General features: G+C 38.9%; 1 protein-coding gene across 1 annotated transcript; it reads left to right on the top strand.

Moving 5' to 3' along the window:
* Nucleotides 1–1,677: 1,677 nt before the first annotated feature.
* Nucleotides 1,678–14,030, top strand: LOC148361491 (GTP-binding protein 1-like). Its single transcript, XM_088342919.1, has 14 exons — nt 1,678–1,757; nt 1,999–2,193; nt 3,493–3,604; nt 3,694–3,874; nt 4,022–4,205; nt 4,277–4,441; nt 5,066–5,189; nt 5,924–6,038; nt 6,132–6,276; nt 7,958–8,140; nt 8,230–8,365; nt 12,026–12,204; nt 12,267–12,380; nt 13,914–14,030. The coding sequence occupies exons 2-14, from the start codon at nt 2,011–2,013 to the stop codon at nt 14,028–14,030; spliced, it is 1,938 nt and encodes a 645-aa protein (XP_088199045.1). The 5' UTR covers nt 1,678–1,757; nt 1,999–2,010.
* The last annotated feature ends 1,939 nt before the right edge of the window (nt 14,031–15,969 follow it).

The following is a 15,969-nucleotide window of genomic DNA, read 5'->3' as shown; positions in this document are numbered from 1 at the left end:
AGACTGCAACGCAAAAATGTGATGAATCTAAAAGTAAAACACACACAATTTTCTTATTTTTAAGTAATATTTTCTTATTTTACGAAAAACCCTAAACACATAAAGTTAAAATGTAGTCAAATAAAATGGTACTCTGCTAGCAGACATTTTTTTCTCATTTTAGGTATTTTTTATTATTATTTTTTTCAGTAGAAAAACAAAATAAAAATGTAAGAAACCTTGGAAAAAGGGTTAAGAATATACAGTAAAAGCATTGACAAAAATAAATAACCTGAATCACCTCCAGAGCCACAATGACTACAAATAATATGAAAAAAAAAATACACGGTCAATTTGATTTAGGCAACATCAAAGCTTTAAAAACCATTAAACTGGTGTTAATTTCTAAATTATTTCGACAGAAAACGTGCAACAAGATTTTAAACTATAGAATGAATATTATGTTTACTTCAATATTTGGCAATGTATTATCTTTACTTATCTTCTAAAAGGTTTTCGAAATATTTCAAAGTTTTCCTGAATTCAAATGTTATGTTTTCTCCACTCAGATGCTCATGCGCCAAAACATTACTCACGTTGCTTTCTTTTAGTATTTTATTTATAGTTTCATGATGTATTATTATTATTATGTTGCCTGCTACAGCCCATTCATATCACTCCAAACTTGTAAACTATCAGAAATTCTAACCCACAAATTTTGGTGTGAATATTTCAATATAATACACATTCCCAATGTACGGTTCACGGATCACTTAACCAATAGGATCGTCTGGGCACCACCCCCTGTCTTGGGCAAGTACATCCTGGCAGTGCCCATCCTTTTCCAAGCAGTTTTTGAAGTAGGAGTTTGTTCCCCCACATGAAACATATTTTCAGGTTTCCACGGATACGAGTGGCAGGAGAAGCCTCCTGATCTGACAAAGATACAGCGCTTTCATCATCTGGTTGCTGTTGTTTTTGTTCGTGCAAAGTGTCATCCTGCTATTTAGAGATAAATGGTAAATGGTCTGCATTTATATAGCGCTTTTCAAGTCAATGAAGACTTCCCAAAGTGCTTTACAATGTGCTTCACCCATTCACGCACACACTCACACAGCAATAGGGAGTCAGCCATGCAAGTTGCTACCTGGTTAGTGGGGGCATTAGGGATTTAGTGTCCTGCCAAAGGACACTTCGACATATAACACGGAGGAGCCGGGAATCGAACCTGTGACCTCTTGATCCCAAGACGAGCGCTCTACCTCCTGAGATGAGCCACGTTAGCATTGACAGGCAGCGGCATGCGAAAATACTGATTTATCATATACTGAAAAATTATTAAATTGTATTGAGTAAAACAAGTCATAATCGTACTTTTTCTTTTCACATTATGTATTGTTTCTATGCATTTCTGCAACACTTTTTGTTCTCTTGAAAAGTGAAAACGTTCGATTGTTGTTTGACTTGTTCATGCCAATTTTGTGTAATGATGCAAGTATTTTTAAAGTACTTAAAAAAAAAAAAAAAAAACTTTTATCGCATTCTCGTTTCAATTTTCTTTAATTCAAAAACACCGCGAGAATTCAGTTTTTCAGAATTCAACAAAGGTGAGGTTCGTCCCACTTCGTTTATTTACCAATCACTTTATTGGCTAATCTACACAAGAGAGGGCGTTACCTAAACTTATATCAGCCAATGGCGTTATTGGCTTTCCCTAGCTCCAACTCACACTGCCATCAAACTAATTTTATAAACAACCAACAAATTAGACTGAACAGGTAGTTAGCAACTTTTCATCATGACTCAATAAATTAATGTTCAATGATTTTAATTTTTGGATATCAAGCTGGATATTTCGACAGCAGAATAGCAATGACACCTCAAATTTATCTAAAACTGTTGGACAACATACGTGGGTAGCTAACCTGAAGTAAATTTTACCAAGTAGTTAGCTCACTCAAGGCTAATGGCTAATCAAGGACTAGTTCAACTTTGCCCTTTCCTTGCTTTTTGTTTCAGGCGTCAGAAAAAATGATGGCGTCGTCCGTGGGGACAGGAGCAGCAACAGCGGAGGAGTGCACTGTGCCAGCTTGCATGTTCGCCCCGAACCAGGGCTTCTGCGGCGTAGACGACGACGAATGCCGGGGAGAGAGCTTGGAGGACGGTGAAGGGAACGAGGGCGAATGTGCGGAGGTTTTGGATTTGAGCAACAAGGTTAGCTCGATTGGACGTTTAAATTTTATAGTTGTGCATTTCGAAAACCCTTTCAAAAGAACTATCCATACATACACGTCACAAGTTTTGCACTGGCTGTGAAACGCGAGACAAGTGACACGTCCACTCGCCTGCCAAATTGAGGGACACCCCACATGCTACACTAAACACTTATTATTGTGCGAAACCACGTAAAAGTAATACAACACTAAATATATGGCCATGCAGCTATTTATAATAGTATGGTGCAGCTTTTGAATACATATTTTACTTATTTAAATGCTGTTTTCGTTTGCTGTTCATGCAATTTTTTTGCTTTCTTTGTTTCGTGTCATGTATACAATCATCTTGCCCTCAGGTTCTGTTTACAACTCGTGTATTTCGTTAAAGGTGGGATTATTAACAAATGAATGATTGCGAACATTCAATTCTTCAATCTGAACTCACTAAAATGATGAATTTTCTCGTTTGAAAGGGCAGTGTGTAATATTTGACCACTAAATACTGTAGTGAAATCGAAAACGAGTGCTAAAGCATAAAGAAGATCACAAACTATGGAGGCTCAAAGTGACCAAACTGCACCCTTTTCATTCTAGATTTTTACCTTTTCCCAAGCAAGGTAGTGGACAATCATGTAAGCTCTTTTATTCACTTTTTTTTAAAGAAATAGAAGCATGTTTATACAATACTGTATATCGTACTTGGGTTTCACTACGATGAAAATTCTATATATTATGACTTTTTATTTAAATCTATAGTGGGGCTAAATAATACAAAATATCTCCTTTAAAATGTATTATTTTTAGTTTATTTAAAAAATGTTTCTTCATCATCGTTGTCTTGTCTTTTAATGTTGCACATATATCATCAACTATAAAGCATTTTTTTAACATGATTGTAAAGATGGGACAGTGTGACTGTCTGTATGGTGAATAATGAAATAATGTTTGCAATGACCCTAATTTAGTTTTTGATTATTCATTATAACACATTTGATTAATATTTATTAACTGTTTAACATATTGGAAGATCAATGTCTGAATGTGTCATTCTTTAAACTATATAACGATGATATTGCATGTTGTATGATATTTAGGCTATCGAGATTAAAATTAAGATAATTTGGGACAGTTTATACTGTCATCACCAGGAGATTCATAATTTGAATCATCTTCTTGATGACAACTGATGAGTTTGACAGCATTAAAGTCAAAAGAGTCCACTACAATTTAGGAACAATAGGTTACACTTCCCCAAACCTGATATTTATATTTATGACTAAATGTTTTTCCCCCCCAGCTGCTCCTGGTAAGTCCGACAGGCGAGCAGTATGACGCGCTACGGCGACATTTGCGGGCGCGACTAGACGAAGGGTGCGGCGAAACCATCTTTGTGGTTGGAATGGGCTCAGGTAAGACTGTCAAACTTTCTCGAATGGGAACAAATTACTTTTTTTTTTTTTTTTCAGATTTTTTTTTTTTTATATGTGCTGGTTTTCAGATGGCGGGGACTATGGCCTTAGTGACAGAGACATGGAGGCATCGGTGGCCACAGTGCAATCACTGTGCGAGCAGGTGGAGGCTGACCTCATCCCACTGCGGGAGCGCATGGAAGTTGGAGGCAAGATCTGTGATTTCCTCATCCGCCGGCGCGTAGGAGAGGAGGACTTCTTAGAAGTCAGGTGGGTTTTAGGGTAAAAGTGATTAGGATCAGAAGACTTGGCCACGCATTGTGCAAAACATTTAGAGCGTTTTTAGAGAAATTGCTCTTATTGGTGGGTCTTTTACAAAACATTTTATTCCTCCCTTATAATATCTATTGGGTGCAGGGTGGCTGTAGTGGGCAATGTAGATGCTGGCAAGAGTACGCTTCTGGGTGTGCTGACCCACGGCGAGCTGGACAACGGCAGAGGATTTGCGCGCCAGAAGCTCTTCAGGCACAAACACGAGATGGAGAGCGGCAGAACCAGCAGTGTTGGCAACGACATCCTTGGTTTTGATCACGAGGGTCAGGTATGCGTGAGCCATAAAGTGATGCCCCCTCTGCCGGCAGGAAATCATTGTGTGCCGTCTCGTCGTTGAAGGTGGTTAACAAGCCCGACAGCCACGGCGGCAGTCTCGACTGGACCAAGATCTGTGAGAAGTCCACCAAGGTGATCACCTTCATCGATCTGGCTGGCCACGAGAAATATCTCAAGACTACTGTGTTTGGCATGACGGGACACCTGCCTGACTTCTGCATGCTCATGGTGAGCCTGTGGATTTGCAATCTGATCCTACCTTCAACTCAGTTCTAATTTGGGGGAAATTGGGGGACGGTGGTCTTCAAATAAGCCTAAAAGAAGCATTCATACTAAATGAAAATTAAATATTACATAGGTATGGGCAGCACGGTGGGCAGTGGTTAGCGTGTGTCATGAGATTCTGAGGTCATGAGATCAAACCTCCTGTGTGGAGTTTGCATGTTCTCCCCGTGCTTGCGTGGGTTTCCTCCGGGCACTCCGGTTTCCTCCCACATTCCAAAAACATGCATGTCATGTTAATTGGCCGGTCCAAATTGTCCCTAGGTGTGAATGAGCGAGCGAGTTGTTTGTCTCTGTCTGCCCTGCGACTTGCTGGCGACCAGTTTAGGGTGTCCCCTGCCCACTGCACGAAGATAGCTAGGATGGGCTCCAGCACCCCCTGCGACCCTATTGAGGATAAGCGGTGCAGATAATGGATGGATATTACATAGGTACCGTTTCATGGAAATATTATTTGTGTACATAAATTTGTTTATTCAGAATATATTTTTTCAAAAATTAATTATGAATTCGATAATGTTAATAAAAGCAATTATAATTATCTTATGATTATAATTATTTTTCTTGCAGGTTGGTAGCAATGCTGGCATCGTGGGCATGACCAAAGAGCACCTGGGTCTGGCGCTGGCTTTAAATGTCCCTGTGTTTGTAGTGGTCACTAAGATTGACATGTGTCCTGCTAACATACTGCAAGGTACGTTGTTGTTTTTCTCTCACAATTGTATATAAAAGTATATCATTCAACTCTCTTCCAAAGCTAAAAAATCACTACCTACATGAATACAGGATAAATATCAATATAGCCTAAAAGGTAGATTATACTTAGTGCAGATAATAGGTCATTAGATAAAACATATTTAGGTGTCAAAGTTACAAAGCTTATGCCCAAAAAATAGAAATCCGTCTAATTAAGCCAGAAACAATTTCTATCCATGGATTGATTTATTATTACTAATAATTAATATTATTGTTCACTGGGGATGAATGTTATAGATCTACACATAAAAAGTGACTTTGAAACAATTTTCCAAGATGACAATGAATTCCAAGTATTCATTTACAAACAAGCATAGATTATTATTTTAACTGATGACAATAACTAGTGAAAAGTTTTATCTGCGTTCAATAAAACTAACTAACCCCAAATTTCAGATTGTACATAAATAAAAAAAACACATTAACTATTTTAATTATCACTTATTTTATTTTAAAGCTTATTTATCTACTCTGTAAGAACACAATTAATTTACTGATTGAAAATGCAAAAGTTATGATAACAAATAAGTCATGGAATAAGTTTTAAGAGAATGAAAACGCATGACACACTGTCTTCTGAATTACTTCAAGTGCAGTAATGCACATTTAAAGTGCTTCTATAGTTCTATTTCCCCTTTAAAATAAAAATTCTGTTGGTGTGTGTTTTTCTAGAAACACTGAAATTACTCCAGCGGTTATTAAAATCTCCTGGTTGCAGAAAGATTCCTGTGTTGGTTCAGAACACTGATGACGTCATCGTTACAGCGTCCAACTTTAGCTCAGAGAGGTTAGTTCTTCCATTGGCCATGTATTAATACTTCAACCAGTTGCCTGCATCAGTCTGCTTAAGAAGCATGTTATTGTCTTCAACTTTTTCCAGGATGTGTCCAATTTTCCAGATCTCCAATGTGACAGGCGAGAACATGGACCTCCTCAAAATGTTCCTCAATCTGCTCTCGTCCAGGACTGCCTTTAACAACGATGAACCCGCTGAGTTCCAAATTGATGACACATATTCTGTACCGGTGCGTAGGAAAAATACACAGGGCACTTCTTTGTAGTTGCCAGTTTAATTTCTGTTGTGTTAGATGGTGGATTTCATTAACGTGTGTTACACATGATGGGACAATATATAAAACATATTTTTGATGCTTTTATTTCTAGAAGTTCAGTTTGTTTCTGTTGTGTATTATTTGTCTTGAGTAAATGGTGAGAATATATTTGGTATTAATGGTATGACATGTACCGTATGTATATGTAGGAGCCGTATCCCCCTAGTGAGAGGCGGTTAGAATGTTGACTCCATCTGGGAGAATGATACAGAGAAGGGGATTCCAAGCCCCCTCGCTCAACCTAACCAATATGACGCAACACCTGTCGTCCGGTACCAATGTTGTAAGTTTTAAGTATGACTCAGCCGAGGCTCGAACCAGCGACCTTCCAGTCTTGGGTTCCACCAAGTCCACCAAGCAGGTGTACAGCCGACATGTGCATCATATTTATGTGAAGCATAATCTTTAGACCTGTTGAATTCATATATGTCGGACTAGGTTTGTATTGTTTTTACGGTACAAGCAAAAAGGCAATGATGCATGGAGCCTTTTTAATTACAAACATATAAGCTCCTGTTGTTCAAAATTATCCAGGTTTTTTTGATTTCTCAAAGTGCACTTCTATCCTGCTGTGAATAATCAGTGAGAGGATTATATGGTGCATGCAAACTGAGTGTAGAAATAGTTATGATTTGTAATAGTTCATTTTATTTATTTTATGCAAGGTGCTAGCAGTTTAAGGATGATGACATACCTTTTGTAACCCCCTACTTGTATTTTATGGTGACTACTGCTGTCATTGTTTTAACTATCTGACTATGTTACATTTTAATAGACCATGTGTCTTGCACGTGATGTGATATTTGTTGTAATGTTGTAAAAGGGCTGGTACTCAAAATGATAAGAAGCATGCATTTGAGGTTGGATTATTTTTAGTGACAATTTTAATGTTATATCATTCTATTCATATTGGTATGACTAGTTGCTGAGGGACATGTTATCCAGAGGTAAGATCGGGCCTAAAACATCCAGCCTGACCCAGGCCCGTGGATATTAAAGCTTGACCCAGCCCGAGCCCGACCAATGCCCTTTATTTGCAGGACCTAGCCCAAAGCAAACCATAAAATTCATATTTATTTTGTGAGGACTTGGTTAGAGGAGAGGTGATTCCTGATAACAAATTAAAGCCTGTCTTTTGTGACACAATCTGAAGTAAAGGAGACATTATAAACATTTACACCTTTTATATTTCTGTGTCTGGTTACATTAACTGACAATTTTACATTATTGACTAATTTTTTTTACAAGTTGAAGAGAACATTTCAAGTCCTGCCGATATTTTGTCAGGTTGAAAATTGGGCAACAAACCACCGCAGCAGTGCGTCCTTAAAAATCTGTCACGGCAGAGGGTGAGAGAGAGAAAGAAATACTGACGGGTGACTAATAAAAAAAGCAGCAAGACAAAAGCCTCGCCCTACCCGAATAATGATTGACATTTTAGGCCCGACCTGACCCGAAACCCGGGTCGGGCTTGTGCTTGGGCTTAAGAACGTATCCCTAGTTTACATGTTATTGACATTTTTTTTTAAATTTATCACATTTTCTTTCTATCGTGTACGCGCATGATTATATCGGATGACTTGTCACTTGGCAGGGCGTCGGCACGGTTGTGTCAGGCACGACGTTACGTGGCATGATCCGACTCAACGACACACTCCTCCTCGGGCCCGACCCGCTGGGCGTTTTCATCCCTATAGCTGTCAAGTCTATTCACCGCAAAAGGATGCCTGTCAAAGAGGTGCGTGGCGGGCAGACTGCATCCTTTGCACTCAAAAAGGTGAGGGGGAAACCATTTCAGGATGGGCAGCATGCCAGTCACGTCTAATTCTGTTTGGGGTTTCACATTTCTCCTCTGCTGTCTGTAAGATTAAGCGCTCGGCGATTCGCAAAGGTATGGTGATGGTATCTCCCAAGTTGATGCCTCAGGCCACCTGGGAGTTTGAGGCAGAGATCCTGGTGCTACATCACCCCACCACTATATCACCTCGCTACCAGGCCATGGGTGAGCGTCTTCTGATTATCATCGTTGTTTTGCCCCAATACCAGAATAAAAAGATGTCCCTATTTCCCGCTTCCGAAATACCACAGAAAATGTTTTCTGTGTTTGCTGCCACCACTTTGAAGCCTCTTTTTAATGGTTGTGAAAAAATGCAGAAATTGCTCTTTCCTTGCCACGGGTATTATGTTAATAAAAATTTAGAATAGAGATTACATATATAAGATAATAAAAACATCGACATTTGAAGATGTCTTAACCGCTTTAACGTTCTATTGATAAACAAATTTGTGTCTGCTCATTGTCACTAGTCTCTGAAATGCATCGTGCCACATACAGTGGCTTGCGATACTATTTGGACCCCTTGAACTTTGTGACCTTTTGCCACATTTCAGACTTCAAACATCAAGATATAAAACTGTCAAGCATCAACAATAAGTGGGACACATTCATGAAGTGGAACACACTTTATTGGATATTTTAAACTTTTTTTAACAAATAAAAAATGAAAAAGTGGGTGTGCAAAATTGTTCATCCCCTTTACTTTCAGTGCAGTAAACTCTGTCCAGAAGTTCAGTGAGGATCTTTGAATGATTCAATGTTCATGTAAATGACTAATGATGATAAATGGAATCCACCTGTGTGTAATCAAGTCTCTGTATGAATGCACCTGCACTGTGATAATCTCAGAGGTCCGTTTAAAGCGCTGAGAGCATCATGAATAACGAGGAACACACCGGCATGTCCGAGATACTGTTGTGGAGAAGTTTAAAGCTGGATTTGTATACAAAAAGATTTCCCAAGCTTTAAACATCCCAAGGAGCACTGTGCAAGCAATAATATTGAAATGGAAGGAGTATCAGACCACTGCAAATCTACCAACTTTCAGCTCATACAAGGAGAAAACTGATCAGAGAGGCAGCCAAGAGGCCCATGATCACTCTGGATGAACTGCAGAGGTCTACAGCTGAGGCCGGAGAATCTGTCCATGGGACAACAATCAGTTGTATACTGCACAAATCTGGCCTTTATGGAAGAGTGGCAAGAAGGAAGCCATTTCTTAAAGATATCCATAAAAAGTGTCATTTAAAGTTTGCCACAAGCCACCTGGGAGACACACCAAACATGTGGAAGAAGGTGCTCTGGTTAGATGAGACCAAAATCGAACTTTTTGGCAACTGCCAGACGTTATGTTTGGCGTAAAAGCAGCACAGCTCATTACCCTCAACCCACCATCCCCACAGTCAAACGTGGTGGTGACAGCATCACGGTTTGGGCCTGTTTTTCTTCAGCAGGGACAGGGAAGATGGTAAAAATTAATGCGAAGATGGATGGAGCCAAATACAGGACCATTCTGGAAGAAAACCTGATGTAGTCTGCAAAAGACCTGAGACTGAGACAGAGATTTGTCTTCCAACAAGACAATGATTCAAAACATAAAGCAAAAGCTACAATGGAATTGTTCAAAAAAACATATCAAGGTGTTAGAATGATCAAGTCTAAGTCCAGACCTCTATCAAATTAACAATCCGTGGAAAGAACTGAAAACTGCTGTTCAAAAACGCTTTCCATCCAACCTCACTGAGCTTGAGCTGTTTTGCAATGAGTAATGGGCAAAAATATCAGTTTCTCGGTGTGCAGAACTGATAGAGACATACCCCAAGCGACTTGCAGCTGTAATCACAGGAAAAGGTGGCGCTACAAAGTATTAAGTCAATGGGCCTGAATAATTTTTCACACCCACTTTTTCATTTTTTATTTGTTAAAAAAGTTCAAAATATCCAATAAAGTGTGTTCCAAATTCATGATTGTGTCCCACTTGTTGTTGATGCTTCACAAGAAATTCCAGTTTTATATCTTGATGTTTGAAGTCTGAATTGTGACAAAAGGTCACAAAGTTCAAGGGGAGCAAATAATTTTGCAAAACACTGTACCATTGGAAAGCTTAAACTTTTGGCATTCAAAATTTGATGACATTTAAAAATGTGATCATGGCAGAAACATCACGTTCTGTCTGTAACAAGATACCCAAAAACTATACAGCTGTGACAGCCCACCGGTAAGTCCTTATCTATTTTTGTATTACCGTTTGCCTGGTCACAAGAAAGTATGTGGAAAAGTGATTCTGCTTCACTTTCTTTCAAAACCCTTTAAAATGCAAAATGAATATCCTTAATCTATTCAGTCTGTATTACAGTTTATTTGTTTTCCTTTCTATTCTTTACACTTGGCGGGCAGTCGGAACAAAGATGCCACATACATTGTCACTGTTCACTGAAATGGTGTGGTTACATTTACGACAGTCCAGTGAATCCAACTGTGTAAAATATTTACTTCAAAACACACGATAATGCCGACAGATTTAAAAAAAAAAAAAACACCTAAAAGCATTCCTGCTTTGATTGACGAGCTTCATTTTAATTACTTTATTGGGCTTTAATATCCCCTTCATCATCCCCTTTAAAAATAACTTGTCAGATTATTTTTTAATACTTCCGTTAGCCTCTGGCCTTTTGATCGATATCTCTCTTGGCCAATCGCAAGCTTTTTTTAACGGTCCTTAGCATGTGGCAATCTATAATGGTCTCTTATGAGAAAAAGAAGAAAAATAACAATCATCTTTGCAGCTTATATCAAGCTGCTTGTGCAGCGTGTGCATGTATTTTTTTCTTGGATGCCCATGAAAAAAACGTTTCTTTTTTTTCGTCTTTCTTGAGGTTTGGGTTGGAATTTGGACTGAACCTGGGTCATTGTCTTACTTTCACCATTTTCTCCCCACATTTTAAAAACAAACAAACATGACCACGCGTGTGATATCACTCTGACCCCCAACTCATTTTTTATTAAAACCTAATAGTTACTTTTTTTTTAACTCGAGTGCCTATTTATTGAACCCTATAGAAAAAGCCTGATACTAAAAGTAAACAACAATACTAAAAGCAAACGTTAAGATCAATTAGTCAAGTCATTTTTATTTGTATAGCCCTAAATCAGGGAGAGTCTCAAAGGGCTTCACAGATCATTACACTATATTACACAGACTATTTTTCAGAATATTATCATACATTCCCCTGCTCTGGAGCCGAAGAAAAGAGTAGGTTATTCATATGCTATAGAGTAGAAGTGAGTTTTAAGCTTAGTTTTAAACATTTCCACTGAGGTTGCAGATCAGATCTCAGGGGGAAGAGCATTCCACAGCACCGGTGCCCGGATGGAGAACGCTCTCGAACCAGCAGAACACTTCTTTGCTCTTGGGATCACCAGAAGACCGGCACTCTCAGAACGTAGGCTTCGGACTGGGACATAGGGGGAAATCAGATCTGAAAGATAAGAGGGAGCAAGTCCATGTATGATTTTGTATAATACTAAAAGACCTTGAAATCACATCTAAGGCTAACTGGGAGCCAATGCAGGTTAGCCAAAATCGGTGTGATGTGATTGGACTTTTTTGTCCTAGTTAAAAGCCTCGCTGCGGCATTTTGTACCAGCTGAAGAGACTTGATTCTAGACCTCGGGAGACTATGATGATGATGTATGTCATGAAATCAACATTTCTGAAAAAAAGTAACTGGATTAAAAAAAGAAAGAAAAACTTAAAAAAAAACGCAAAGCTTTTATCACTCACCTGAAATGACATTGAAATCTCTCTTAATTGCATTCCATCAGTCCACTGTGGCAGCATCCGGCAGACTGCCACCATCCTCAAAATGAACAAAGACTGCCTGCGGACCGGGGACAAGGCAGCAGTCCACTTCCGCTTCATCAAGACGCCCGAGTACTTGCACTGCGACCAAAAACTGGTGTTCCGGGAAGGCCGCACCAAAGCTGTGGGCAGCATCACCAAGGTTAGCCGACTTGGTTTGGTCATTCACACCCATTTCAAGCGGTTCTAACAGCAAATTTTCAGCTCCTTCAGTCAGTCAACACGCAGGCAGCTAAGGCGCAGCAGGCCAAAATGCTGTCCGGCAGGAAGATGCACAAGGACGGCGCAGAGGAAACTTCCAACGGGCCGTCACTTCCGGTATGTATTTTGAGCTGTTCTTTTTCATATTGTAGCTGGTTGGAGAGGAGTTTTTTCCCTGTGATTACTTCTGGTTTAATTTCAGTTATTCGAATGATATTTTTAAAGTAACATCATATTTGTTATAACAAATACGTAATACCTGTTTGGGAACCCTAAACCTTTAGGGACAATGTCCTAACTGTTGTGTTGGAGTTGTGAGAGGTGGGCCTCTTGAGAACCAGGCATCCAAGCATTATGTTTGGAATCCTTGAAAAATGCTTTAATGTTGTGTTTTCATGGATTGAAAAATGCTTGCAAATGTTTGAAATACTTGCATGTTTCTCAAAAGAGCTGATTAAAAATGACACCCACGCTGCTCTCTAGTTGCTTCACTTTACCATTGCATTTTTTCTTCCCTCTGGATTTACGGCAACTGGTATTACTTTGTATGGCATTGTCTTATGAAGTGTCATCGTTGCTGCTAATGCTGTAGAGTTTTAGTACCACGTGAGACTTGCGACCCCAATCGGGCAAGAATATAAAATTACCGTATTTTCCCGACTATAAGGCGCACCTAAAAGAAAACCCGTTTTACTACTTTAGTCTGTACTTGTAAACAGGAGTTATGGGGCTAAACAGAGAGCTAGCAACAAGCAACGTCCATCGATGCAGATGCTTCTCAGCGGATTTTTTCTTTTGTCTGCATGATTGTGTGTTTTAGAGTGTGTAAATATTTTACACTGTTGGATTTACTTCACTCACGGATGTAAGAGAACCATGGTCGCGTATTACTGTTGAACGTTATGGCTGCAAGACAACTTTGTTGAGATACCCCAGCTTTATATTTCCTCAGATTCTTGTTTCAGACTGATCTTGATGTTTCTGTGATGAGTCTATTTTTATAATTCTATTCAAAGGGTTTTTTGTCATATGCTCAGTAAAGAACTAAGTTTCCCTGCACAATGAAATTCTTACTTTGCTGTCTACATAGTTGCCAGCAAAAAAGAAAATAGAAACGAAGAAATGGTTGGCATTTCTTAAATCCCAAGAGTTTAACATTCCTAATGATATGTGGAATGACGCATTTGAGTGATTGGTGACATTGTACAGATACCGTGTCTGAGAAACGTATTTGCTCCTTTGCGAGCTGTCAGAATGTTAAGGGGTTAATAAGCTTGACTGAACTGTCTGACTGTTTTGTTGATGTTCCCACTGTAGCACCCTATAGTCTGGTGCGCCTTATGTCTGGAAAATATATGACAAAAAAAAACATTTTGGGGGGTGCGCCTTATAACCCGGTGCACCTTATAGTTGTGAGAATATGGTAATTTTAAAAGGCTAATTTATTCAACCCTCTCTTTAATCATATTCCAAACCTGCAGCCCCTAGTATAATTCAGTTATTGATGTGAAATTCATACATGTAATATTGATAACACAGGTTCTGACCCAAACGTCTATCAAAAATAAGCAAATATGCTATATTGACAAATTTAAAGTTGGAAAATTCTTGATTTTATAAAACCACAAACATTCTATTATCCGTCCCCAGCTCAGATCAGGTGGAAGACGACGAGGAGGCCAGCGGCACAGAGAAAAAGGAGGTGCTAACTTGCTCTCAATGACGCCACCCCTGGTCCCTCCCACGGCGGGGATGGGCCTTGTTTAGACGCATTACAGGTCTCGCACTCGATCAATTCACCTACAGTGGAGCATGACACAAAGTTACACAAAACTGCCAAAGTCACCAGAAAATGTCAATATTTTTGTGCACATTTGTGAAAAAAAGGTAAATTAGTAAATGCATGTTTTCTGTGGCCTCAGCATTGATTTAAGTATCACAAAGAGACGTTAATACTTCTATTAATTAAACAAAGATTTGTTTAGTATTGATGGTTGTCCACTTACACAATTGGTAGCATTTGTCTTTGGTTGTGTGTTCATCTCCCAAAAACAAAATGAAAAGTTGTTTGTTTTTCAAACATTTTTTGTGTACAGATGGCACCATTTTAGTTAAATCTGTTTAAATAAAGATACTGTGATAAATAACTGATCATGTCACAGGCTTCGTTTTTTTTCCTTATTTAAGGTGTGTATAATATTTAAGGCTAGTGTTGTACTATTTAAATAGTACGATTCACAGATCCTTAAAGGGATCCCCAAATTGGAAAACATACAAAATGTGAGAAAATAGTTTTTTTTTTTTTTTGCGCAATCGCTCACTCTGTTTCTTTTTCTCTCCCTGCCTCCTTTCATTGTTTAGCTTGTCGTAGTCATCCGGTAACACCACAGCTTTAGGTGATATGAGGTCAAACTGTGTACTTTGAAAATTAATTTCTCGAGATCCTTGGTACATGGTTTTGCTCCCCCACATGTTTTCCAGTAGCAGGAAAAGCCTCCTGATCTAACTCAGATACAGCACCTTCGTCATCTGGTCGCCGTTGTTTTTTGCCGAAAAGCATCATCCTGCTCTTCAGAGATTAGCCAAATCTTGGCATTGACAGGTAGCGGTGTACAAGGTTTGTATGAGTAATTGAGAACTGGGAAATACATTTTTCAATGTTGTGTTTTCAAGGTCAGATAACTACTTTAATTTTGGGTGAAGTGATTTAATTTCTTGCCATGTTTCTCAGGAGTCTGGCTTGACAGACCACACATTCAGCTGAAATAAATAAATAAAGTTGGCTTAAAAATGACGCTGACAGGGTAGCTGCGATTACAGTGCTTTGCATAGCGTTGTCATGTGAAGCATCATCGCCCCCTACAGGTACCTTAGGAAAGGTGCATCACAACAACTAAATCACAGCAAGATGGCGGAAGGTTGCAATTTTGATGAAGGATGCTTCAAAACAGAAAAATACAAAGACTGAACAAAACCTAGAACCAAACCACGCACTGCATCTAGCAAAGTGTGCACAAAAGAGATCCAACTTTTCACAATGGGAGATTTGGTGCTTTCTAGTCATGTAGAGGTAACTCACAAATATGACTAGCTTAACTATATATTTTTTTTGCTGTCTGTTTGCTGCACGCTACACCTAAACAGGGAAATTTAAAAATGTGTATTAGTGCCAGGATTGTGTATCAATTCTGTACATTGATTCAGGGCCATGTAAAATAATAAGGTAGCATTTCCCCGTGGTAAATTGTAATCGGAAGAACTTCATGCAGCTGAAAATGAAAAGATACATTTTATCTTACACCTATATGGGGAGAGATTTATCTAAAATATAGTCTATTTTCGATTCAATCAAAATCTAAAACTGATAATTGCACAAAAAAAAATCACTGTAAATCGCAGAAATATGAGTGGCTCTGCAAAATACACTATTCACATAGGATTATATTTTTTAATAGTACTGGGAAAATAGGGCTGGAAAGTGCTTCATAAGTTCTTGAATTTGGCCATGAGAGAGGTGTTGAACCTAGGGCGTGTGTGTTAAAAAAATAATAATAGGTCCTAAATCACTGGGGGGACATTATTTCAATTAAAAATTGAGAATAATCCTGTTGTGTTCATAGTCTTTTCCAGAGTAAGCCCACGGCACAGGAGAACTAGGCACCACTATCACTAGGGGGGCTCCAAGAGCAGTTAATATATATATATA

The sequence above is a fragment of the Urocampus carinirostris genome, chromosome 8 (assembly GCF_059441175.1).
Source record: "Urocampus carinirostris isolate Australia breed hairy pipefish chromosome 8, RoL_Ucar_1.0, whole genome shotgun sequence".
Taxonomy (NCBI): domain Eukaryota; kingdom Metazoa; phylum Chordata; class Actinopteri; order Syngnathiformes; family Syngnathidae; genus Urocampus; species Urocampus carinirostris.
The sequence above is the reverse complement of the archived record's forward strand: the minus strand, read 5'-3'. Positions and strand labels throughout refer to the sequence as shown.

Bases quoted from the DNA above. Each gene is read 5' to 3' on its own strand.
- LOC148361491 (XM_088342919.1), top strand. From the start codon at position 2,011: ATGATGGCGTCGTCCGTGGGGACAGGAGCAGCAACAGCGGAGGAGTGC. The intron at 8,366-12,025 runs GTGAGCGTCTTC...GCATTCCATCAG, and splicing joins ACCTCGCTACCAGGCCATGG to TCCACTGTGGCAGCATCCGG. The intron at 12,381-13,913 runs GTATGTATTTTG...ATCCGTCCCCAG, and splicing joins CCAACGGGCCGTCACTTCCG to CTCAGATCAGGTGGAAGACG.